Below are 24,984 nucleotides of genomic sequence, written 5' to 3' on the forward strand. Positions count from 1 at the left end.
AAGCCAGGTCAGCCACGCTGGAGGTGGGCAGTAAAGACACCTCGTAGCATGGTCTGGGGGCTTCCGCTGCCCCAAGCCCCACAGGCCTCCTCCCAGAACCTTGCCATCTACTCAGCGACCCACAGAGGGTGGACAGCCTCTGGCTGTCACACAAGGCGACCCCCATGTCTGCTTTGCTGCTGGGGTGCCTGGAGCCTGGGTCCTGGGTAGGGGAGATCCCAAGTCCAAGACCCCACTGGCCTGCCCTGGCTCACCCAGCGGGCCTCCTGTTGGCTCCTGCTGGGCTCCTGTCACCTGGAAACATCCCCGACACCTGCCCCTCTCCTCCGGGCACCCACAATACCGTCCTCACCCCGCCACCCACTTCCCTGATTCAGCATCAGAAGGTGACAGCAAAAAGTGCTGTGTACGACAGGCCGGGGGTGGCATGCAGGAGGTCAGGGGGCTGCCTTCAGGCAGGGCAGGTGGCCCTCTGGCGCTCAGGGGGCCTGAGCCAGGGGGAGCCCAGGTGGAGGGGCCGGGCAGGAGCCTGGGGACCCGTGGCAGACTGGGAAACGTGGCCTCCAGCTCAGCCGGCCTGAAACCCACCCGTATTTCCACTGGTGGGTAGCGGGGGCCTGGGAAGGGAAAGGGGGGCAGGAGAGGGCTGGAAAGAGGGCCGTTCTCTCTGGGGCAGGCTGCTGGTTCTTATCACGAACGGAAGCTAGGGTACCGCAGCAGTGGAGGGAGGAGGCGGGGCGGGTGCCCGCACTGCACCGCCAGGGCCCCAGGCCCCTAAGGTCTCAGTCTGCGGGCTGTGAGCGCCCCACCCCTCAGGGTTTCAGGGGCTGGAGGCTGAGCTTTCGGCTGGAGAGCTGGGGGCCCAGAGGTGCAGAAAGTGGGTGGGGGCGGGGTAGGCAAGGGGGAGCCAGGTAAGACCCCAAGGACGGCTCAGTTCCCTTCGGCTGTATTCGGGGGTGACACTCACCTTGCCTCCTGATCACCCCACACCTGTTTCTGCTTAAGAGATGCCTGGACATTGCTGGAGGTGCAGACGCATCTGGGGGGGGGCGGGCACCAGCAGAAGCCTCGGAGAAGATGGGCCTGCAACAGCCCCCAGCCTGGCCTGGGCCCTGTCCGGGGTGGACTCTGCCCATCCAGGCTGTGGGGTGCAAGTGAAGGCCTGGAAGCCGTGGGAGTGACTCCTGTCCTGAGCCTCCTCCACTCCCGGCATGGACCTGCCCCGATGGCTTTCAGGCTGGTCACTCCACCTGCCGATATGTGTCCGAGCTGGGTGGGGGGCACAGGAAGCCAGGAGGCCCCCGCTGAGCCCTGCTGAGACGGGGGTCCCTGCTCCTCCCTGCTTCTCAGGAGCTCTCTCCCCAGCGCCGAGGGGTGCCCCTCCAGCATCGGTCAGAAGGTGGGACCCGCGGTGCTCAGAGTCGTCCCCTGGAGAAGTGGCTCCAGGAGGGCCAGGGGTGCAGGGGCTGTGGTCTCCTAGCCCCATTTCCTAGCAGAGCCCCAACCCCTTCCTCCAGCTGCTCCCCAGGTTCAGGGTTGGGAGCCCCAGGGTCGGGAGCCCCTCAGAGGGGCATGTGTATTGGGAATTCCCAATACAAGCCCTGTTCCTGCAGCACCTGCCTGCCCCGGGGTCAAAGGCCACATCCTGACAGAGCCCCCGAGGTAGTCTCAGGCCTGGTCCACTGCTGGGGCCTGGCTGCCCCAGCTCGCCCCGTCCTCTTTGCTTCTCTGGGAGGAGAAGCCCTGATCCCAGTCCCCTCCCCACAGCCCTCAGACCCCGGGCCAGCCCAGTGGGTTTTGTGTCCCTGGCCGTGTGGGGGAGACGGAGATACAGAGAGCCGGAGAGGCCCCGGGGAGTGGGAGGCGGGGCCATCCGGAGCCTCCGGCCCTTCTCCTCCTGGAGACCATCTTCCGGGGTGTGGGGGTGCTCAAGGCCAGGCTGCTGCGAGGGGCGTGGAGGGCAGGACCCGGAAGACGGACGCGGGCTGCAGCAGGGGAGACACCATTGGCACTCGGGAGCCAGGGAGCCAGCACGCCCAGACTGCCCGCCGCCTGCCTCTGCGTCCGGCCGCTCTCCTCAGGAGGGACAGTAAGGCTCCGGGAGGACCTCTGGGGCTCCAGGTGGAGGATGTGGATTTGCCCGTGGGAGTGGCTGCCGGGCGCAGACAGAGCCCTTGGGGTACTTGCTGCTGAATGGAGGCACGGGGCCGGGAGGCTGTTTCCTGCATCTGAGTCTCCCTCACCCGCTCTAGCGTTCCCAGCCCCTCCACCCAGTCCTGGCCAAGGCTGCCCCCAGGCTGGCTGGGGCTGACAGGTGCGCCCCTGCCCCCACCAGGCCCCACCGGCAGGACGAGCCGTGCGGTCTGTGGTGTCCCTGACAGGCGCCCTTTCGTGGGGACTCTTGGGCACGGTCTGAGACCGCACCCCTTACCTAAACCCTGTCCTGTGCACCTTTTCCACTCAGATTCTGAATAGGCTGTTTCCATCCCACCACTGCAGGCTCTGCCGGCCCACCGAAGTGCAGACCCTCAGGTGAGGGGCGGGAGGGGGGAGTGTTTCCCCGTCGTGGCCAGACTGGGGCCTTCCCCTTCACAGCAGTTTCCCTAATTGTTCCCCATCTCCTTGTTTGAACGAACTCGGGTGCGCAAACGTACACATACACAGACACACACACATGCACATATGCACACACAGACACACACAGACACAGACAGACACACACACACACACAGACACATGGACAGACACAGACAGACACACACACACAAACAGACACACACAGACACACACAGACACATGGACAGAGACAGACACACACAGACACACACACACGCACATATATACACACGGACACACACAGACACACACAGACACACACACACAGACACACACACGTGCACATACACAGACACACACACGCACACACAGACACACACAGACACATATCCACACAGACACACACACACACACAGACACACACACACAGACACACACATATACACACATATACACACACGGACACACAGAGATACACACACAGACACACACATGCACACACACACATACATACAGACATTCACACACGCACATATACACACAGGGACACACACAGACACACAAACAGACACACACAGACACACACACATGCACATACACAGACAGACACACACAGACACACACAGAAACACACACATGCACATACACAGACACACAGACACACACACATACACACATATACACACACAGACACATGCACAGACACACAGACACACACACACATACACACATATACACACACAGACACATGCACAGACACACAGACACACACACGCACACACAAACACACACAGACACATATCCACACAGACATACACACAGACACACACACAGACCCACACACACACACACACACACACAAAGACACAAAGACACACACACAGACATACACACACACAAACACACACACAAAGACACACACACAGATGCACACAGACTCACACACACACATACATACACAGACACACACAGAAAACACACATACGGACACACGCACATACACAGACAGACACACACATGCACAGACACAGACAGAGACACAGACAGAGACACACACAGAGACACACACAAACACATACACACGCAGACAAACACACACAGACACACACGCACGCACACATGTGAGCAGCCTGGAAAATCTGATGGGGTTGCAGTGCTGAGTTTCCAGGCCCCATCCATAGGCTGTTGGGTGGCTCTGTGGTTTGGGGCTGGCCGAGTTGGGTGAGAGAAGGATCCGAAGAAGCCAGCTCCTTGCCCAGTGTCTCTGTACCTGCCTGTGAGATACACGTCCCCCTCCCCACTTCCAGCGTGGCGAGGCACTTTCAGCTGCCTTGGGCTGGGGGCTTCAGGGAGCACTTCCAGGTGAGTTCTTGGCTCCAGGCCGCAGGAACCGCTTGGCTGCCCTAGGCCTCAGCAGCACCTGCATCCACGCAGGGGCGGTGGGGCGGGCGGGGAGAGCATCTAGGTGGAGCAGGCGGGGTTGGAGGCAAGCACACGTCCCGGGCGTCAGGGGTCAGAAGCTGAGGCTGGAGGCCCAGGCTCACCCTGGGGCAGGGCTCGCTCTTCCCTCCGTGGGCATCACTTCCTCACCTGGGGTGCAAGGGCAAGAAGCAGGAGGGCTGTCCTGGGTCCACCACCCCTGCAACAAAGGCCTTAGAACGTGCTCCTCTGTGTCCACAAGGGGACACACTCCCATTGTCCGTCCACCCAGCAGTCAGCTCCCAGCACCACTGTCACCAGGACCCTCCCTGTGGAAACACGAACGCCCTGTCCTCCTCTCCCCAGTACAGGGCGTTAGGAGTCAGCCGTCTCTGCCCACCCTGGGGTGTCACTTCTCCAGGTCTGGGTCTCTTCCTGCCTGGAAAGCCAGCTGCTGAAGAGTGTGGAGGTAAGGGCCAGAGCGGGAGGCAAGTGTGTCTGCAGCCAGGGGTTGCGACCTCCTCCGCCCTCCTGGGGCCCTGCTGGGAACAGGCTCTGGGGTGGAAAGGCAGCCAAGCTCTCTAGGGAGCCGGAAGATGAGCAGGGGAGGCAGGACGGCCCTTCCCGCTGCCTCCCAGTTCTCCCTGCAGACGCCCCGGGATGAGGCTCCCAGTCCTGTTCGTGGCACTCCTCTGGCTCCCAGGCTTCTTGGCCAAGGTGAGGAGGACGCTGGGGCCATGGCGGGTAGGGGCTGCTCTGTGGTGTCCAGGCCTCCCGCTGCCCCGAGGGCCCCGGCTGATCTGCACGAAGTTGGGCAGAGGCAGCTCCTCCCCAGTCCCACAGGACACAGGGCAGTTGCCCTGGCTGGGGGCCTCCGCGCCTCGGTGTCCTGCCTGCTGCCCTTAGGCCACACCTGGGGTGGAGGACGGACAAGTGGACAGCCTTTTCTCGGCCCCTGGCTGCAGCCGGAGCCTCTGCCCCTCTCCCCCACCCTCACACCCCCTCCTCAGGAAGGCGAGTGCCAGCCCCTGGAAGAGAGTCCCGGCGGGGCGAGTGGAGGTAGGTGGCGGGGGTACGGGCGGACAGGGCTGTCTCTCCCCTGGGCCTGTCTCTACTCGGGCCCTTCCTGACCCCGCCTCCTTTAGAACACTGGGCACTGGGGGTCCTGACGACCCCTGCTCCCCAGGACCGCCTCTGAGGGTGACGGTCAGCAGCCGGGGCAGGTCTGCCAGCCTCACGCTGAGCTGGGCAGCCCTGAGGCCGGGCGGGCCCGGCCTTACCCTCCGCCTCAGCCAGCTGAGCCCCCGTGGCTCCCCTGAAGGGCAGCTGCTCCAGGCCCACACCAACGCGTCCAGCTTCGAGTTCCGGGACCTGGTACCAGGAAGTCGCTACCAGCTGGAGGTGACGGCCGTGAGCCCCTGCGGGCAGAACGCCAGCCTCAGCCTCACTGCGTTCACAGGTGCGGGCCTGTGGGCGGGGGCGTGGTCTGTGGATGGGGGCGTGGTCTGCGCACAGGGCCTGTGCGCAGAGGTGTGGTCTGCGGGCAGGGGCGGGGAGCCTGCGGGCGGGGCCTGTGGGCGGGGGCGTGGTCTGAGCGTAGGGACAAGGCCTGCGGGCGGGGCGGGGCCTGCGGGCGTGGGCGTGGCCACCAGGATGGTGGCCCTGGAGGGTTGGTGAGGTCTCTGGGGACCACGTTGGTACAGTGACCTGTCGAGGAGCGCTAGAAGCAGAGGTGATGCCTGGCCCTGAACCTAGCGCCGCTCTCTGCCTCGTCACAGCCCCGTCCACTGTCCGGGACCTACAGCTCCATGGCTCTGAGAGCCCGTCCAGCCTGGCGGCCTCGTGGGGCTCTGCTCCCGGGGGGCAGGATGGCTACCAGCTTGTCCTCTGCCATCTGGAGTCCCAGACAGTGGTTCACAATGTCTCCACGTCTGCCGGCACCCTGTCCTACAATTTCAGCCACCTCTTACCAGGCAGTGAGTATGTCTTGGAGGTTACCACCTGGGCCGCCCACCTCCAAGCGCAGACCAGCACCCGCCAGTGGACAGGTAGGGCCCGCCCCTGGCAAGGCCCCAGGTGACAGCTGGTTGGGGGTAGGGGGTGGTCCAGAGACACGTGCCAGTGTGATGGGTCTCCTGGCTCCTGTGCGGGGTTGGTGCCGGGTCCCTAGTTGGGCCCCTTCTCCAGCCCAGCTCTGCCTGGCCCTCCCTCCTCTAGCTCCTGTGCCTCCAGGGCAGCTGGCATTGCGTGCCCTGGGCACCAGGGCCCTGCGGGCCTCCTGGGACAGCTCTGGGGGTGCCGCCTGGCTGCACCTCCTGCTCACAGACCTCCTCGGTGGCTCCAACCTGACGGCGGGCGTCACACGAGGTGTCTCCAGTCACAGCTTCCTGTGCCTCTCTCCTGGAACTCCCTACACGCTGACACTCAGCGCTGTCGCTGGGCCCCGTTGGGCAGTGGGGCCCAGCGCCACCGAGTGGACCCGTGAGTGCTGGGGATTTGCTGGCCAGCAGCAGCAGCAGAGGTCCCTCAGCCAAGTGGGCTGATCTGGCTATGCGGGGGGCGTCCAGGGTCCTGCAGGGAAGGGGTGAGGCCTGAGGGTGTCTGCCTGCCGGCTGGTGGTAAAAGCCCCCACCCCGAAGGTGACAGCGATGACCACTGTCGTGTGCCAGCCCCGTGCCAGGCACTTCTGTGTGGCACATCATTTAACCCCCCTAAGTCATGCTGTCCCCATGATGGTGGGGAGACCGAGGTTCAGAGACAGGACACAGTCCCGAGGCTCGGGGGTGTCCAGGCTGGGCTGAGCCCTGGGACCCACTGCTGCCGCTGCCTGCCTGCGGGTCTCCAGCGTGCTCGTCCTCTCTGCGCTTCGGCCTCTGCCCCTCGAAGGGGACGCAGAGGCTGTGCTGTGAGGAGGCGCCAGGCCTGGCCCCGGGAGTGCTCCTGTCTGTTTCCGCGTCCTTGGCCGGGTCCCAGGACTCACCAGTGGCCTGTCCAGGGCTCACAGGAAGGAGCCGGCCGGCCGCAAGGACTTTCTGCATGTGTCTCCCTTCCCCGCAGGTCCCTCCACGCCCCTGGACCTGCGGCTCGCTCCCCAGCCCCCAGGGCTCGGGGCCAGCTGGAAGGCGGGCTCAGGAGCCCGGGATGGCTACTTACTCAGGCTGAGCGGGCCTGTGGCTAAGACCCTAAGTTTGGGCCCTGGGGCCCTCAACGTCACATTCCTGGGGCCTCTGCCGTCCGGACACTATGCTCTGGAGCTGAGAGTTCTGGCGGGGCCCTACGAGGCCCGGGCCCAGGCTGCTGCCTGGCTGGGCGGTGAGTCTGGGCCAGTGGGGAACGGGCTGGGGTCCTGCCCAGGGGCGCCTGCCTCGAAAGAGGTGGACCCTCACCCTCCAGGGCCCACACCCCTCCAGATGCTGCAGCACAGCGCCCGCAGGGCAGTGGTACCGAGCTGCCCCTGGATGGGCCGGAGGCCGGCAAGGAGCCTGGAAGCCAGACACTGCCCTACACCAAGGGGGCCCTCTGCCTCCTCAGAAACGTCTCAGGGCCACCTGGTGCCACCCTGGTCATGCTCCATAGGCCTGGGGCCCGCTCCCAGGTGGACGCTGTCTCTGCTCTGGGCACTGCCACCGCAAGCCCCACAGGCCACACAGGTGACTGCCGGCCACTGCGTCCCGGTGGCCGGGGCGCTTTGCCTCGGGTGGAGAGGGGCTGTCACAGGCACACACACCATGCGCAGCCCCCTTACCAACCTCTCCTCTGTCAGGGCCCCCTGTGTCACAGTCGCTGGAGGTCACCAGCAGGGACAGCCCCTCCACCTTGACCGTTGGTTGGGCCCCAGCACCGGGGCTGCAGGAAGGCTACAGGGTCAGCTGGCACCAGGAGGGCAGGCAGGGCTCGCCAGGCGGTCTTGTCAACTTGGGCCCAGACAACGCCAGCCTCATGCTGCGGGGTCTAGTGCCCGGCTCCTGCTACACCGTGTCTGTGTGGACTCGGGTGGGAAACCTCAGCTCCAGCATCCAAAGGGCTCGTGCCTGCACACGTAAGTTCCTGGCTGCGGCCCCTGGGAGGCCAGCCCTGGGCAGTGGGGTGGGTACCAACATCCTTCACATGCTTTCCTATGCATGCCTGACTCAGAGACCATGCGTCTATTCAGGGTAGGGCATTTCATGAAGCTGTTTGCAAGCATTCCCCACTTCGTGCCATTGGGTCAGTCATCCACCCATCCAACCATCCAACCATCCATCCATCCTTCCAACCATCCATCCATCTTTCCAACCATCCATCCATCCTTCCAACCATCCATCCATCTTTCCAACCATCCATCCATCCTTCCAACCATCCATCCATCCACCCATCCACCCATCCTTGCATCCATCCATCTGTCCATTCAACCATCCACCCTTCCTTACAACCATCCATCCATCCACCCGTCCACCCATCCTTCCAACCATCCAACCATCCATCCATCCAGTCATCTACCCTTCCTTCCAACCATCCATCCATCCATCCATCCTTCCAACCATCCATTCATCCTTCCAACAAATATTTAAAGAATGCCTTCCATGTTTAGGTATGCGGTTACACTGCAAAGCTAAAAATTATGAAGAAGATAGTGTAGAAAGGCAGACAGACAAGTAAACAGATGGTTGATGTGTCTATTAAAGTGGTTTACGTTGGTGTGTATATCATAGGGTGAGTGTGGACGCACAGTGTGTTCGAACCGTGTGAGCCTCTGTCTCACAGGTTAAGATCGAGGACTATGAGGAGTGTTCTGTGGTGGCTAATCTTTCAGGGCTCACAGAAGGGCCCCCGGGAGTCACGGACGGTTTCCCCGTGGAAGGGAGTGGGCCGAGCGGCATGTGGGTCTGAGTCAGGTGGTGAGAGGGTTCTTAGTGAGGGGCGTGAGTCCCCAGGCCTGAGTCCCCAGGCCTGAGGTGGGGAGAGGGAGGTGGGAGGAGGGCAGGGAGGCCCAGTCCTGCTGTGAGCCAGGCGGCTGGCGCTGGGGCGGGGCCGGCGGGACAGAGTCACCCTCGGAGCTGAGGCCTGGGAAGCAGGGAGGGGAACGGGCCTGGGGCAGGGCCTGAGCTAGCCAAGAGGTTTCCTGGGAAGCAAGGGGGAGGCTGAGTCTGGGGCTGGCCATGTCGGAGACCAGCCTGAGGGTGCGGCCCGGGGCCGGGCGGGGGCCTGGAATCTACCTCTGGCTCATTCTGCAGTCCCTGCGCCGCCCGCCAACTTGAGTCTGGGCCTGTCCGCCCGGCCCCTTGCCCTGAGGGCTGTCTGGAGCCCCCCTGAGGGGGGCAGGGACGGCTTCCTCCTGCGGCTCTACTGCCTGCGGCCCCCGGCTCTGGAGGGCCAGGAGACCCTGGGCCCCGAGGTGCAGACCTTCTCCTGGGCCCGGTTGGCTCCAGGCACCGAGTTCCTGGTTTGGCTGGCCACCCTGCGGGGCCCCGACGAGAGCAGCGGCGCCAACGCCACGGGCTGGACACGTGAGTGCCCCGCCCGCCCTGCCGGCTGCCCTTGCTGGGTGTCCCAGGGGCTGACCCCCGAGCCCTGTTGTCGTTGAGTAGGCCGCAGGGTTGACAACAGCTGCTCCCAGCCCTGGGGCACCAGGATACCCCCTGGCGGCTGGGAGCCCCTGGGCCTCACCCTTCTGGTCTGAGGCGGGTGGGCGGGACCCAGCTTTGCTCTTGTGCAGTGCCGTGGTGGGTCCCCCACACTCTCTCACGGCCAGCGTCAGGGACCCCCACCCCGCTGCTGGGCCCCCCCGCTCAGCGTTCTCTCACTTAATTCTCGGAACCGCAGCCAGGCACGGAGGGGTTCGTCTCAGAGGGTCTCCCGTGAAGCGTCTCTATTACTGGAGCGCCGGGCGTGTCCCTCCTCCCGGAGCTGCGCGATGGGCCGGGAAGCCCCCCTGGGGGCCTGAGCCCTGCCCAGCTGCACACCCCCCCACTGTGGTGGGTCCACTCCCGCCCGGTCCTCCCACCACCAGGACCCTGAGGCTCTAACCGGCTGAGCCCGAACAGGCCTTCCCTCTCTGTGTCTCTCTGAGCCTCAGTTTACAATGGAGGTGTCTGCCATGCAGCCCCAGCCCTGGGTTCAGGGGAGGGGGCAGGAGCCCCACTTAGACCCCAGACCCCGCCTCTAACCTGAAGCTGGAGCTGGGCTGGGGAATGTGCTGGCTTGAAGCCTTCGGGTGGTGCTGGGTGGGGTCTGTCCAGACCCTGGACTTGGCTGTCGGGGAGGGTCGGGGTGGTCTGCTTCCCTGTCGCTGGGTCACCTGAGCCAGTGTCCCCAACCCTGCCAAGGGTGGAGTTCAGGGGGGCCTTTCAGGGAGGAGGGAGCAGAGACTGGGCTGTCCCCGCCCTGCCCATGCCGAGTCCGCAGAGGGGACCCACGCGGGCGCCCCGCCCGCTCCTCCGGGGCCCCGCAGCGCTGTCCCTGCGTGTGTCCCCACCGCGCCCCGGGCCAGGACCCAGCCCAGTGAGTCCCTTTGGCCTTGACCATCTCTTTCGATGCTGCGTCTCGGAACACAGTCCCGCTCTGAGGTCCTGAGGGCCAAGGAGGTGAACGTGAATTCGGGGGGACACAGCTCAGGTCCTCCACCTCCCTTCTCCCCCCACCCCACTCTCCCTGCAGGTCCCCTCGCCCCTGCCCGGGTGAATGTGACCAGTGAAGGCGCCACCCGGCTCTGGGCGTCCTGGGTCCATGCGCTGGGGGGCCGGGACGGCTACCGGGTGAGCCTGTATCAGGCGGGCGTCCGGGTGGGCTTCAGCTCCGTGGGGGCCCAGGTGGACGGCGCCAGCTTCTCGGCTCTGACTCCGGGCACTGAGTACGAGGTGGAGGTGATCACGCAGGCCGGGCCCCTCGGTGCGGTGGCGGCCAGGGCCACTGGCTGGACCCGTGAGTGGGCGTGGGGAGGGGCGGAGTGGTGGGCAGGGTGGCCCTGAGCCCCTCCCTGGGGGGGGCGCCCCCGCCCCCAGACCCTCGTCCCGCCTGCAGACGAGGGCCCTGCATGGGGTCAGAGGTTGCCTGCTCTCCTCCCACAGCCCCAGTGGTTCCCGTGGAGCTGCTGGTGTCCATGCAGGCGGGGAGCACCGTGGTCAGTCTGGCCTGGGCCAGCGGTCCCCTGGGGCATGGAGCCTGCCACGCACAGCTCTCGGGGGCTGGGCTCCTATCCTGGGAGCAGCCCCTGGCCCTGGGCCAAGCCCGCCTGGTCCTGAGGGACCTCATGCCTGGACGAAACCTGTCCTTGACTGTGCAGTGCCGGGCGGGGCCCCTCTGGGTCTCCACGCACCCCGTGCTGCTGCCCGTGGGTACGCTGGCATCTGTCAGGGGATGGGGCACCCTGAGCGCTGAGCCGTCCCGCCCCGCCCTGCCCTCCCGCCCTGGGCCGCCCCTCACTCTCCAGATGGGTGGGTGGGGTCTGGAGGAGTGCTTGATCTCCCAGCGGCCATTGCCCCTTTTCGCGGTAAACGTGCCCAGCGCCACTGAGCGTCTGCATTCGAGCCCCTCCCAGGTGCACTGACCCCCACTCGGCGTGGGGCTCCTGAACCCACAGAGCCTGGCCCGGTGGAGGACGTGCAGTGCCAGCCCGAGGCCACGCGCCTGGCCCTGGTCTGGACGGTGCCCACGGGGGACGTGGACACCTGTCTGGTGGTGGCGGAGCAGCTGGCGGCGGGAGGGGCCGCTCAGCTCGTCTTCAGGGGCAACACGTCTGGGGGCGCCCTCATCCTGGCCAGCCTGGCGCCTGCTGCGTCCTACCGCCTCAGCTTCTCTGTGCGGGGCAGGAACGGCCTGTGGAGCCGGGCGGTCAGCCTGGTGTGCGCCACCACAACCGAGGGTAGGCGCCTCTGCCCCCGCGCCCTCCCCCGGGCCCACCCCACCCCCACCCCGCCCCTCCTCGGCCCTGCCCCAGACGCCGCTGCCCTGTGGGGCTCACGGTTGGGCGCCCGGCCCAGCCCTTGGGGGCGGCTCTCAGCGCCTCACTCCCCCTCCGCTCCCAGCCTGGCACCCCCCAGAGCTGGCCGCAGCCCCCCAGCTAGAGCCCGAGACGGGGATGGGCGTGCTGATCGCCCAGGGCATGTTCCGTGAGGAGGACGGGCAGATCCAGTGGTATGGGGTCGTCGCCAGCACCAACATGTCACGTGAGTCCCGGCCACACGGTCGGGGCCCCCGGCTACCGCCTGGCAGGGGTGGTGAGGGGCTGGGCGCTGACATGGGCAGAATGGATGTCGGGGTCGGTGGGGCATTCTGGAGCGCGGGACTGGCACTTCCAGCAACGCGGGGCAGCCCGGGCCCCACCGCCGTCTGCTCCTCTCCCAGTGGCCCGACCTCCCCGTGAAGCCATCAATCGCACGTGGTACGACCACTACTACGGGGGCTGCGACACCTACCTGGCCGTCCTGCTCTCCAACCCCTTCTATCCCGGGCCCTGGGCCGTGCCCACATTCTGGCCGGTGTCCGTGGGCACGGACGACTGCGGCCGGACCCGCGACATATGTAACGGGTGGCTCCGGCCGGGCTCGCGCTATCGGTGAGGGCTGCGGCTGACCGAGGCGGGGACTCTGGGCTTCACTGGGGCCATTCCCGCCTCATGCCAACCAGAGCCTGATGCAGGGGAGATGCGCGGGGCTTCCTGGCAGGCAGGGCACACCCAGAGTGCCCCCGTCCCTGGCTCCTTCCAGGCAGGGCAGGGGTGGGCTCCGCTGCACTTCGCTGCGGGTGCAGGTTCAGGGACGGGCTCGCAAGACTTCGCAGGCAGCGGGCTCCTGCTGCCCGGGACTCATCCTCCTGCCCCTCTGCCCCAGGTTCGGTGTTGTGGCCTTTTCCCGGCACAGCCCTGACACCCTCATCGCCTTCTCAGCCTTTTCAGGTAGTCAGGCGCCCGGCGGGGCTCCCACTGGGTCCCAGGTGGCGGGCTGCCGCTGGAACCTCCCTTCTGAGCCTTGTCCCAGCCACCGGTGGGGACCTGTCCCGCGAGGCAGTGCTGGGAGCCCCCCGGGCCGGGAGGCAGGTGGTCGGGCGGGCTGGGTGGGCTGGGGGGTGGTGGGCAGGCAGACGTGGAGGAAACGGTCTACCCTCCCGCCTCCACACTGCGCGATTCTGGGGCAGCGCTGAAGCGGTAGAGACCTAAGGAAGCCGTGAGTGAGAGACACGTGGGACTCAGCGTGCCCAGCAGCCACGCAATAAAGAGGAAAACAGACCAATTAATCTTGGCAACATCTTCTTTAATCTGAGATACTGAAAATCTATCAATATGTGATCAATTCTTAAAATAACTAACGCGATAGTTTGCATCTATTTTTTTGTCCATAAGGCTCTGCAGTCCTGTGTGCATTTCACACTTGTAGCAAATCTGAACTCTGAACCACTCTGTTTCCAAAGCTCCGGAGCTCAGGGCTGTGAGGCAACCCGCTGGACAGAGCAGCCAGGCCCCACCCTCCTCTCCCCAGGGGGTCCAGGGTGGGCGGGGCCACCCAGTGCCTCAGGGGCTGGGGGAGCCCCCTTACTTGGAGCTGGTGGGACTGTGCTTGGCTCCCATTTGGGGCGCGCTCCCCCACCCCCTGCCTCCACAGCATCTGGGGCTCCCTTCCGGGGGCGTCTGTCTCTGTGCCCTCCCCAGAGGGGAGGCAGGCATGTCACTGCAGGACAGCTCCAGGCCCCCAGCTCACCCCCACCCGCTGTCCACAGAGCCCTGGAGCAGCCCGTCCTGGGCAGTGCCCCTCCCGGTGACAGCGGGCATCGTGGCCGGCGTGCTCGCCCTGGTCTTGCTGGGCCTGCTGTGCTGGGGGCGAGTGAAGGGGCAAAGGTGAGTGAGGGGAGGAGGGCCGGCCGCCACGGGGCCCCGGAGCCTCCCATCACCCCCTGCAGGGCGGGGAAGAGTCCGCGCTCCCAGGAGCTGACGGCCCCACCGCCCCGCAGGGCGGAGAAGAGTCCGTGCTCCCAGGAGCTGACGGCTTACAACCCGCGGTGAGCACCCGCCCGCGTCCTCAGCCCCTCAGCCCCAACCTCGACCGCCCACCCTCCCCTGGGCCCTGACAGCTTCAGGCCGAGTTGCGCTCTCCTCTTCCTTCCTCTCAGCCTGGGCCGTCATCTGCCCTCAGGCCACTCCTGGCCTCACACTGAGTGGACTCCCATAGCATCCTCAGGGCCCAGGGCCTGGCCCTCTGAGACTCCCGCCCACCTCCACGAGTCGTCCTGTCTGCCCCTCGCCCCACATGCCCCGGCTGGAGCCCAGGGCTGTGTGCCCACGCCCCCGGCACCAGGGCAGGACTCCTCACACCAGGCCCTCCACCTCCCCCCCGCCCAGGCGGACCCACCGGCCCATCCCCGCACACAGCTTCCAGCAGAGCTTTGAGGCCAAGAGTGCCCACACCTACCAGGCCTTCTTTCAGGAGTTTGAGGTGAGGCCTCTGCCCACCCTGGGCTCTGGGGACCCCTGTGTGGTGTGAGGGGTGACGTGGCTCTGTCCTGGCCCTGATCTCTGCAGGAGCTGAAAGAGGTGGGCAAGGAGCAGCCGAGGCTGGAGGCTGAGCACCCTGCCAACAGCGCCAAGAACCGCTACCCTCACGTGCTGCCCTGTGAGCACAGCGGTGGGCAGGTGGGGCTGCGGCTGGCCCGGAGTGGCCTGCCTGTGCCCGCTCCCAACACACACTTTACCATCTGCAGACGACCACTCCCGGGTCAGGCTGGCCCTGCTGGACGGAAAGCCCCACTCCGACTACATCAATGCCAGCTTCATCCCGGTAGGGCAGCCTGTGGCATGGCTGTGGCGTCCACTGAGTTTGCAGGGCATGTTGTCCTGCCCTGGCGGTCCATGAAGACCGCTAGCTTGTGTGTCTGTGTGTCCTGCACTGGGCCCGCAGGGGGCAGGACGGGGCTGCTTGGATTCCGCTCTTAAAAGGAGCACATGTGTGTGTGTGTGTGTGTCTTTGTGTGTGTCTGTGTGTGTGTGTGTGTGTCTGTTTGTGTGTCTGTGTCTGTGTGTGTGCGTGTCTGTTTCTGTGTGTGTGTGCATGTGTGTGTGTCTGTGTGTGTGTGTCTGTGTCAGTGTGTGTATGTTTGTGTCTGTGTGTGTCTGTGTGTGTGTGTCTGTGTGTCTGTGTTTGTGTCTGTCTGTGTGTGTGTCGGTGTCTGTGTGTGTGTTTGTGTCTCTGTGTGTCTGTGTCTGTGTGTGTGTCTGTTTGTGTGTGTATCTTTGTGTGTGTCTTTGTGTGTGTGTGTCTGTGTGTCTGTGTCTTTGTGTCTCTGTGTGAGTGTTTCTGTGTGTGTATGTGTGTCTGTGTGTGTCTGTGTGTCTGTGTGTGTCTGTGTGTCTGTTTCTGTGTGTGTGTGTGGGTGTGTGTGTATCTTTGTGTGTGTCTGTGTGTGTGTGTTGTGTCTGTGTGTGTGTGTGTGTCTGTGTGTGTGTGCATGTGTGTATGTGACACGTGGTATTCAGAAGAAACGTTTAGTCCACCCAGGACTAGATGTCAAGAAAGCCTTCCTAGAGGAGAGATACCTGGGCTCTTATCACAGAATCCTGACGAGCAGTGAGAGGGGTGGATGTCACTGGAAAGACCCGGAGAAGAGCCGGGGGGGACCTGCGGACAGAGCCGGGCGGGTCGTTGGGTGGAGGCAGGAGAGGCAGTGGGGCTGCTAGAGAGGGGCGACTGCTGGGCGGGGCGGGGGAGCCCAGGGGGACGCAGGTGGTGTGGGCAGCTGGCCTGGGGGAGGCTACTTGAGGCTACTTCCAGTCTCATCATCATCCCTTCCCGGCAGGGCTGCCTCCAAGCCACCCTCCTGTTTGGGTTCCTGGCACACGTGTGTTCACGTGTGTGCCGACCTGCCGGCGTGCACACGCAGCCCTCACTCGTGGAGACCCTGTGTGGACGCACGGCTGCGTCGCGGGGGCCCCGGCTCATGTCTTCCTGCCCCTGTGCCAGGGCTACGCCCGCCCGCAGGAGTTCATCGTGACCCAGGGGCCTCTCAAGAAGACCCTGGGGGACTTCTGGCGGCTGGTGTGGGAGCAGCAGATCCGAGTCGTCGTTATGCTGACCGTGGGCATGGAGAACGGGCGGGTGAGCACGCCGCAGCCCCAGGCGGCCACCAGGGGGCAGGCTCTGCCCGCAGGCCTGGCTGGGGGTCTGGGAGGCGGGCAGGGATGGGGACCTGGCACCCCAGCTCCCAGCTGGACTCGCCTCTGCTGCCCTGCTGGCTCTACAGTGCCCCCTTCCTGCTCCCGGCCCAGGGCCGGGGCTGGCGCAGACAGGGCAGTCTGTGTCTTTGCTTTGGACACGCCTGTGTCCTGCTCCACACGGGGCCCTGGGACGGCACCTCTGAGCTCCCGTGGAGCGCTGTGGCCTGGCCAGGTGACCCTGAGTAAGGCCGAGCAGTTGCCTCAGGAGCCTGGCCGCTGCCTGGAAGCCCCAGGGGCCACCTGAGGTCTGGGGTGGGGGTGCTGGGGCCTGTCTGGGATGGAGCGGCTTCTGGACGAGGAGGGTGGCTGAGATGGAGGGCGGGAGGGATGCCTTTGGAGCTGGGGTGGCTGCCCTGCCCCTTGTCCCCACGCTGCCCTCTGTCCGGCCCTAGGTGCTGTGCGAGCACTACTGGCCAGCCAACTCCAGGCCCGTCACTCACGGGCCCATCACCGCCCGCCTGCTGGCCGAGCAGCCCCAGGACGAGTGGACCGTGCGGGAATTCCAGCTGCACCACGTGCGTGCCCGCGAGTGGAGCAGGCTGCGCTCCTGTGGGAGGGTCGGGTCACCCCTGGGTCTCTGGTCTCCTGCCAGCCCGGGAGGCTGGTGGTTATGGAAGGGCCGGGCGGCAGAGGGGAGACTCGGTCACCCAAGGCCAGGAGAGAAGGGATGTCTCTGCCTGTGCTGCACTTGGCTCAGGCCCCCAAGCCCTGTCTGCCTCCCGGGCCGCGACCTCCTGGGGCAGCGGTGCCCCCTGCCTGGGCACCCCCGGCAGGCAGACTCCCCGGGAGGCTGGAGGAGGGGAGGGGGGTGCCGAGCCCGCCCATGGGGTCTGGTGGGAGGACGAGGGCTGAGCAAGGAGCCCCGCCCCGCCCCCAGGCTGCCCAGCAGCGGCCGCGGAGGGTGAGGCAGCTGCAGTTCACCACCTGGCCGGACCACAGCGTCCCCGAGGCCCCCAGCTCCCTGCTGGCCTTCATGGAGCTGGTCCGGGAGCAGGCGAGGGCCGCCGCAGGCGCAGGGCCCCTCCTGGTGCACTGCAGGTGAGGCGGGTGGCGGGTTGGGGGCATGGGAGCCCCCCACCCGGACCCTCTGCGCCTGCCCTGGGCCCTCTGTCCTCCAGGGCCCGCCCTGGGCTGGGGGCGCTGGGAGGCCCCTCACCGCCGGCCCTCTGTCCCCGCAGCGCGGGCGTGGGCCGCTCAGGCACCTTCGTGGCCCTGTGGCGGCTGCTGCAGCAGCTGGAGGAGGAGCAGGCGGTGGACGTGTTCCAGACCGTGCGCACGCTGCGCCTGCACCGACCGCTCATGATCCAGACCCTGGTGGGCGCGCGGGCGGGGGCGCGGGAGTGGGCAGGAAGGGGCACAGGCCCTTCGAGGATGCGGTGCCTGTGGTCTGGCCACAGGGTTCCAGAGGCAGGGAAGTGCCCCGGAGGAGGGGCTGGGACAGCCACCCTCCTAAGGGGGCTTGTTTCCCTTCGGACGGGGGTCCACAGGGGTGGGTGGGTGGCCCCCCGCCAGCTCTCACACTGGGCCCCACGGAGGACTCCCAGAGGTTCTCCCCTGTGCTGGCCGCCGGGCTGGTCAGGTCCGGAAGTCGAGAAGCCCTTTGCTGGGTCACAGCCCCTTAGCCAGCCCCCTGCCCCCCCACCAGAGCCAGTACATCTTCCTACACGGCTGCCTCCTGACCAGGGTCCTGGAAGGGCTCCCCAGCACCCACGCTGCTGAGTACGTGTGCCCTGGGGGCCTGGGGGAGCGGGGGTGGGGTCCTCGTCCCTCCTACCACCAGGCCACTGACTCTGTCCACACAGGGTTGCAGAGACCCACAGCTGGCACTGGGCAGCCCAGGGCAGCCCCCTCGCGGCCGGTGCCCCCCGCAGGCCACAGCCCATCCCCGTGAGGAACTTTGCCCGGGTGTGCGCGGAGCGGGCTGCCGATGGCAACGCCGGCTTCCTGGGGGAGCACCAGGTGGCTGGGGGCTGGGCAGGGCAGTGTGGGGTCCCCTTGAACCAGCACTTCTGCACCCTGCCTGCCTCACGGCGCCCCCCCACACCCCAGCTCCTGCTCCAGGCCCTGAAGGATGAGGCCGGCTCTGGGACACCCCCTCCCCAGGGTGAGCAGGACGGCACGGCCTCCAGTGAGTGCTGGCGGACGCTTGGGCTCAGGTGGACCTGCATGGGCATGGACGGCGGCTGGGCCTCTAGTGGTCTCACCCCCACCCCCACCCCCGCCCCGCAGATGGCCGTTGTCACGAGTGGTCCCCTTTGGCGGAGAGCAGCCCGGCTGGGGAGATGCTTGAAGCCTGGCTCTTCCCCGTGAGCGCACGCCCTCTGACCATGTGGGCAGGGCTGGGGGGCTGGGGGGCTGGGGGCCCTAGAGCTGAGATGGTGGGGACACCCTGTGCTCTGCAGGGCGGGCCCTCTGGCCGTGACCACGTGGTGCTGACCGGCCCGGCGGGGCCAGCTGAACTTTGGGAGCTGGTGTGGGATCATGGGGCCTGTGTGTTGGTCTCCTTGTGTCCACCAGACCCCCAGGAGGAGGTGAGGGCCAGGGCAGAGGGTGGGCCACCCGGGGCTGGAGTGGGGCACTGTGCAGGCCACAGGTGGGGTCAGGCCAGCTGGCCGAGCAGCCTGGATGTGTCCGCCACAGGAGTTCTGGCCCACAGAGATGCAGCCCATCATCACAGACGCGGTGACCGTGTGCTGGGTGGCGGACGGCAGTGCTGCAGGCTGGCCCTGCGCCTTCCTTCATGTCACACATGTAAGGCGGACCACGGGGTGTGGGGGGGAGAGGGGTGGGGGGGTGCAGATCAGCCCGGGTACCCCAGCAGCTGTGCCAATGTCTCTGCCCAGAAGGCGAGTGGGAAGGAAAGGCTGGTGCAGCGGCTGCAGTTCCCGTGCTGGCAGCCGGGCCGGGCGCTCCCCCCTGAGACCCTGCTGCCCTTCCTGGCCGCCGTGGGCCGGTGCTGCTCCTGGGACACGGAGCAGCCAGGCACGCTGCTCAGCCACTGCAGGTGCCGCTGGATGGGGCCTCGGGGCGCGGGCGGAGCACGCATGGCCTCCTGGCTCGGGCGAGGCCCAGAGGACACAGATCCCCATGCCCTCTAAGCCCGTACCCCTCCGCCTGGGCCCAGGCTGGTGGTGGCTCTCCTGGGTGTCCCTCCCCAGCCCCCCGGCCCAGGCCCCCAGGTGCCCCTCCAACTCGAGGTACATTGCAGCAAGGGTGCGGCCCAGCTGGGCACCTTCCTGGCCCTGGAGCAGCTGCTGCAGCAGGCAGGGGCCGAGGGCGCCGTGGATGTCTTCACCGTGGCCTTGCAGCAGTCGCAGGCGTGCGGCCTCATGACCCCAACGCTGGTGAGCGGCCCCGGGGCTCAGCCTCGGGACGGGAGGGCGGGAGGGGTCCGCCCCGGGCCGTCCGGGGCTCTGCTCTCCGTGGAGACCGTGCAGCCTCTGTGTCCTCACTGCGGCCCCCCGCCCACCCCCAGGAACAGTACGTCCACCTCTACAGCTGCCTCAACAGCGCGCTCTCGGACGGGCTGCCGTGAGTCGCCCAGTCCTGCCATGCAGGCGGTGGTGCCGGCCCGGCAAGCCCACTGCGGCCCGGCTTCCCCGGGAGGGCGGCCTGTGAAAGGCAATAAAGGGTGTGGTCGAAACTAAGGTCTAGTGTGTTCTGTCCACAGGAGACTGGAAGATGGGGGTGCTTTCGGCCTGGCCTTCCCTCCTGCCGTGACCCTGCCCAGGGCTGGCGCTAGAGGGTGGCTGCTCCCAGGCCAGAGCGGCCGGGTTTCCTCTGTCCCCACTCTCCACCAGTGAGGGAACCTGGGCAGGGGAACCAGGAAGGAGGGCACGGGTGCCCACCGTGGTGACACCATCACTCACAGCCTCACCAGGGCCGGGTGGGGGGGGGTCCCGCAGCAGCTGCAAGGCCCTGAACAGCTCCTGGGGAAAAGACGGGGACACAGAGGCTGGCTGAGGCAAAGCAGGAGCCTCGGGGAGACCCCGAGGCGGGGAGGGGCGGCATCCAGCTCCTGGTGAAGGCCTGTGGGCTGGGAGCAGAGGCAGGGCCTCCCCAGGGTGGGGTGCGGCTCCGGGGCCCTGGGCTGGGTCACACGCTCTTCACACACACATTTATCAGGAGTGGGACTGGCCCACATGACTCACTCTGAGCCCCCACCCCCTGCTGCCCAGGGGCCACAGGGCTCCCGCGGCCAGAGCTGCAAGCACCGTCCACCCAGGCCTTCCTGGAGGCTTGGCTACATCAGGGCCGTGCCCACCGAGAGGCTGCAGGTCAGCTCTCCCTCTTCCTGGCCCAGCTGTGCAGCCCCCAGGCCTGGCAGGGGGAACACTAGCAGAGAACAAGAGGAGTGCTGAGCGGCCTCAGTGGGTGGGGGGAATGGTCCTGGCTGAAGGACCCTTAGCTGCCCGGAGGCCTCAGGCTGCTGCTGTATGCTCGGAGACCAGAGAGCAGGAGGGGCCAGAGTTATCCCCGCCAGCTGGGTCTGGCCTCCACAGAGGACCCCAGCTTCAGCCGCCCGCTCTGTCCCTCAGGCCTCTGTCCTGGCCCGCCCGGCCGGACTGGTGGAGCCGCAGCTGCTGGACTGGCCTACATGGCGGGGTGGTGCTGACCCGCCGGCACTCAGACCGGCTCTGACAGCCAGGGTGTTGACCGCCCGGCCCTGCACCGAGCTCTGTCTGGTGGAAAGCAGGTCAGAGCTCCGGGACTCACAGCTACTGGGTGGGAGGACATCACCCCTTCTCCGGTGGCGGCCTGGGGCTTGACCGAGGGCCGCTCCTTGTAGCCCCAGTGACCCCCCGTAGGCTCCACCCCTCACTGCTGGGCTCTGAGGACCAGCCCTCCCCAGAGACGGTGCGGAGGGCGGCAGGAGCTCCACCTCTGGGACCGCCCCTCACCCAGGGATGAGCTTGAAGCAACCCCGACCCTCCCGGGTCCCAGCTCCCTGCGGTGGGAACGCTGCTGGAGGGGCAGTGGGAACGCTGGAGGTGTCCCGGGGTGGGGCTCTTCCAGCCTCTCCGCCGCCCCCAGGCGCTCCCCCAGGCAGGAGGCACTGCGCCCAAACGCCCGCAGGTCCGCGCTCCGGGCTGTTCCCTCTTTCCTTTCCTGGATGAAACTGCTGCCAGTTTGGGAGGAAGGGGAGCGGGCAGGCGAGGTTTCCCTGACTCCTCCTCTGCGGCCTCGCCCTCCCTTGCCAAGCCCAGCCCGCGAAGCTGGGAGCAAAGAGGCGAAGTCTGCGCCTGTCCGACCGCGCGCCCCGCCAGGTGCCTCCGCCGCGGGCCGTCGAGATGCCCCGCGCGCCCCGGCTCCTGCCCCTGTGGCTCTGCGCCGCGGCGCTCTGCGCCCCGCCGGCCGCTCCGGGCGTCCCCGCGCCCCGCCCGCGCCCCGCCTGCCCGGTCCCCTGCCGCTGCCGCGAGGCGGGCATCCTGCTGTGGGCGGACTGCTCCGAGCGGGGTCTCTCCACGGTGCCGGCGGGTCTGGACCCCCTGACTGCCTACCTGTGAGTACCGCGCTTCCCCCGCACCTGCCTTGCTGCGCGGCCGCCGCGCGGTTGGAGCCCCGAGGCGCAGCACCCTCTGCCAGTCCCAGGCTGCAGGCTGAGGGTGGGGGAGCGCAGTCCCAGGCGGGCAGGGCTGGGTCAGCCGGGAGTCCGGGCTCCCCTGGCTCATTCCCCCTTGGCCCCGGTCTCGGGGCTTCATGATGGAGACCCGGCCTGGGCAGAGGGGAGTCCCCGAGCCCTGAGCGGAGGGGTCGGGCCCTGCGGCGCCTTGTCCGGCTGCTGGTTTCCTCTCCGGAAGAGCAGCGTCCAGGACAGTGGCTGGGGTGAGGTGACGGACTCGGTGGAGGAGATGTGAGGGCCCTGTGGAGGACGAGGCCAGCAGAGCTGACACACGAGCCGGGTGGCCTTGGTGGGCTTCCCAGAGGCCTGGAGAGGGGCCGCCCACTCTCAGCTACTGCAAGAGGGACCTGCGGCACCAGCCCGGCTCGCAGCCTCTGGCTCCCCAGGGCCTCCCCGAAGTGGGTCCCAAGAAGCTGTGCAGGAGACACTCATTTGTGAGCAGGCGCCAGGCTGAAAACCAGAGGACCATTTTTAGTTGGGGTGAAGGGGACTGTACTGGGGACGGGGAGGGGGCTCTGGCCTATCACTGGGGCCGGAGGTGGGTGAGGACACATTCCAGGCTCCCTGCCTCCCTCAGCTCTGGGAGGAGAAGCGTCCCGGCTCAGCCCTGCCCAGGCCCCACGACCTCTTCCAGGGTGAAGAGAGCAGGTGGGCGAGTCCAGGTGTCTGTCCGGGGCGTCTGTCCCGGGCAGGGGGGCCCTGAGGCTTTGTGGCCTCGGGATTCAGGACCCGCGGGCTTTCAGGGGAGTGGGTGGTGCTGAGTCAAGCAGGTATCTGCTGGATCAAATGCCCAGGGCACCTCCTCCTTAGCGGTTCTGCGTGTGTGCAGGGTGTGGGTGAGGACACGGCTTCCCGTGAATACGGGGTTCTGGGGCTCAGCTGAGCCTGGGAGAGATTTCTGGGGGGCAGAAGAGAGCCCCTTCCTCCAAGTTGGGGGTTGGCTGTCCCCCCTCCTTCCCAGGCCCACCGTCTCTCGGGGTGCCCCCAGGCACACTGGCGGGGGGCTGTCCCCACTGTCTTGTCACAGCCCCCTGGAGCAGCATCTGGGGTTTTCTGAGCTGACCCCACGCCTCTCGGGGGCCTGAAAGCCCTGCTCTCCAGGGACCCAGCCCGTGTTTCCGGGGGTGGGACGGAGGGGCCTTAGCAGGGGCCCCGCAGTGTGAGGGGAGGGGAGACACAGGCCCTACCCTGGCTGGCCTGGGTCCTGTGTGGGTGGTGAGCGTAGCTGTCTGCCTCTCTGGAGGGACGCGCCAGCATCAGGGTGCTGCACTGTGGGGAAATGCCGGTCTGGCCCCAAGAGGCTCAGCTCCCGTCGGGGACCGGCCAAGCTTGCGTCTGATGCCGTGCCCAGCAGGGCCTCTCCTCTGGGCCTCTCCAACCCTGGCCCCCTCCTGCTCCACCCCCAACAGGGTCACTCAAGTCCTCTAAGCCTGGGGCCCTCATCCGTACGTGGGGACAGGCGTGTGGCGGGCAGCATAAGTGAACTGACCTGTCCTGTAAAGCCGTGAGCTCCTGACAGGTCCCGAGCAGCTGTTCTGCCTCCTGTCGGGTGTCTGGGGTGGGGAGGGGGTGTGAGGGAGAGCCTGGAGCCTCACTGGGAGGGAAACTGCCCCCCTGGGCTGTGGGGGGAGGAGGGGAAGTGGCCTCGAGGAGCTGGCTTCAGTCAGGACTCGGCTGCCCCAGCTTGGGGTCCAGCCAGCTGTGAACTGGGGGTTGGGGGGAGTGGACACGGGAGGAGAAGGAGAGGTCAGATCAGGACACTTGGATGCACAGGGGGCGGCCGGCCAGAGGGTGCCCTCGAAGACCTTGAAGGAGCCAGAGAATGAGCCGCAGGGGCGCCGCGGAGCCCCGGGCTCGGGAGGACAGCCCGCCGCTGCCCACCCTGGAGGGGCCCCTCTACCTGGCCGCCCTCACGGTGCACGTGCTTCTGGCTCCTCTGTCTGGGCTCCAGGGACGCCGGAAAGCCTTCCTGGTGCCCCTGCCGTCTCTGCTCTACCTGCAAAGACGACACTCCCCCAGGGCTGGCTGCCAGGATGGGCAGGTGGGAGGGACAGGCTTCAGCACCGCAGGCCCTCGGGCGTCCCTCCGACCTGCAGTCTCAGTGAGGCTTGGTGTGGACATCCTCCCTGGAACTTGCCTGGGGATGAGCAGCCCCATCTCTGGGGCGACCGGAAGGTGGGGTGGCCACGCAGCAAGAGGAAGACACACAGGTGTGGGCAGTGCCCGGGGCTATCCCTGACTTGGGGAATTGGGTGGTATTCTGAGTCCCCACTTTGGTCAGGAAGCAGGAGGAGAGCAGCGCTGCTTGGAGAAGATCAGGCCCCTCAGCCTGCGTTTCCACAGCGGCGGGCTGTCCTCCCGAGCCCGGGGCTTCTCGGCGCCCCTGCGGCTCATTCTCTGGCTCCTTCAAGGTCTTCGAGGGCACCCTCTGGCCGGCCACTCCCTGTGCATCCAAGTGTCCTGATCTGACCTCTCCTTCTCCTCCCGTGTCAGGGGGACTCGTGTCCACTCCCCCCCACCCCCAGTTCACAGCTGGCTGGACCCCGAGCTGGGGCAGCCGAGTCCTGACTGAGGCCAGCGCCTCGAGGCCTCCTCCCTTCCTCCCCACACGGCCCAGGGGGCAGTTTCCCTCCCACCGAGGCTCCAGGCTCTCCCTCACACCCCCTCCCCATCCTGGACACCCGACAGGAGGCAGGACAGCTGCTCAGGACACACTGGGCGCTCACAACTTTACCAGGCAGCTTCCTGCCTCCTTCGGTCTCACTTGCTGCAAGGCTGCTGTGATGACCCCTGACCCCTTGACCCCTGACCCTGACCGAAGGAAGATGCTGCATAGTCTGCGTCTATCACTGCTGGGGGCATGGGTCGGAGGCGGGGTCACGGCGGAGCAGGGCTGGAGTCATCTGAGCTGGTGACCTGGGTCTGATTCCCACCTGTGAACGGAGCTCATACCTGCCTCACAGGGCAGCGTCTGGATTCAGTGAGGCGACGTTCCTAAAGGGTCTAGCACAGTGCCTGACCCCTGGGGAGAGCCTGGTGTTAGCAGAGTTGTTATTAGGGTGGCCAGGGCCAAGAAGTGTTAGTCAAGGAGGTCTTCCTGGAGGAGGAAGTGCGGGGTTAGCAGGGGATGGGAGGAGAGGTATCGGGTGGGTGTGTGTGCCTGGTGGAGGCTGAGCGGGCAGAGTTGGTGCAGGGAGCCACGAGGAGC

The 24,984-nt window shown here is 66.5% G+C and overlaps 2 protein-coding genes across 2 annotated transcripts in view; both read left to right on the plus strand.

The window, feature by feature from the left end:
- The first annotated feature begins 932 nt into the window (after nt 1-932).
- LOC129551031 (receptor-type tyrosine-protein phosphatase V-like) lies at nt 933-19,780 on the plus strand. Its single transcript, XM_088845190.1, has 36 exons — nt 933-2,089; nt 2,465-2,532; nt 4,342-4,444; nt 4,626-4,692; nt 4,986-5,034; nt 5,162-5,434; nt 5,754-6,023; nt 6,193-6,456; nt 7,033-7,287; nt 7,386-7,625; nt 7,739-8,014; nt 9,189-9,461; nt 10,612-10,875; nt 11,022-11,288; nt 11,534-11,815; nt 11,979-12,119; nt 12,298-12,508; nt 12,783-12,847; nt 13,666-13,783; nt 13,897-13,944; nt 14,285-14,378; nt 14,465-14,555; nt 14,644-14,720; nt 15,900-16,034; nt 16,546-16,668; nt 17,031-17,191; nt 17,332-17,467; nt 17,799-17,872; nt 17,956-18,112; nt 18,203-18,281; nt 18,383-18,459; nt 18,556-18,684; nt 18,794-18,904; nt 18,997-19,157; nt 19,362-19,497; nt 19,629-19,780. The coding sequence occupies exons 4-36, from the start codon at nt 4,636-4,638 to the stop codon at nt 19,686-19,688; spliced, it is 5,154 nt and encodes a 1,717-aa protein (XP_088701316.1). The 5' UTR covers nt 933-2,089; nt 2,465-2,532; nt 4,342-4,444; nt 4,626-4,635; the 3' UTR covers nt 19,689-19,780.
- Nucleotides 19,781-21,444: 1,664 nt separating this feature from the next.
- Nucleotides 21,445-24,984, plus strand: part of LGR6 (leucine rich repeat containing G protein-coupled receptor 6) — an 80,244-nt gene continuing 76,704 nt past the window's right edge. Inside the window, 1 exon segment of the mRNA XM_088845016.1 lies at nt 21,445-21,656. Within this exon segment, the coding sequence (XP_088701142.1) occupies nt 21,445-21,656 (212 nt within the window).

The sequence above is a fragment of the Moschus berezovskii genome, chromosome 17, assembly GCF_049115385.1.
Source record: "Moschus berezovskii isolate FMDL1 chromosome 17, NW_MosBer_1.0, whole genome shotgun sequence".
Taxonomy (NCBI): Eukaryota; Metazoa; Chordata; class Mammalia; order Artiodactyla; family Moschidae; genus Moschus; species Moschus berezovskii.

Excerpts from the sequence above, each read along its gene's own strand:
- LOC129551031 (XM_088845190.1), top strand. The coding sequence starts at position 4,636 with ATGAGGCTCCCAGTCCTGTTCGTGGCACTCCTCTGGCTCCCAGGCTTC. Across the intron at positions 11,816-11,978 it reads GTGCGCCACCACAACCGAGG|CCTGGCACCCCCCAGAGCTG; the intron begins GTAGGCGCCTCT and ends CTCCGCTCCCAG. Across the intron at positions 16,035-16,545 it reads TGGGCATGGAGAACGGGCGG|GTGCTGTGCGAGCACTACTG; the intron begins GTGAGCACGCCG and ends GTCCGGCCCTAG.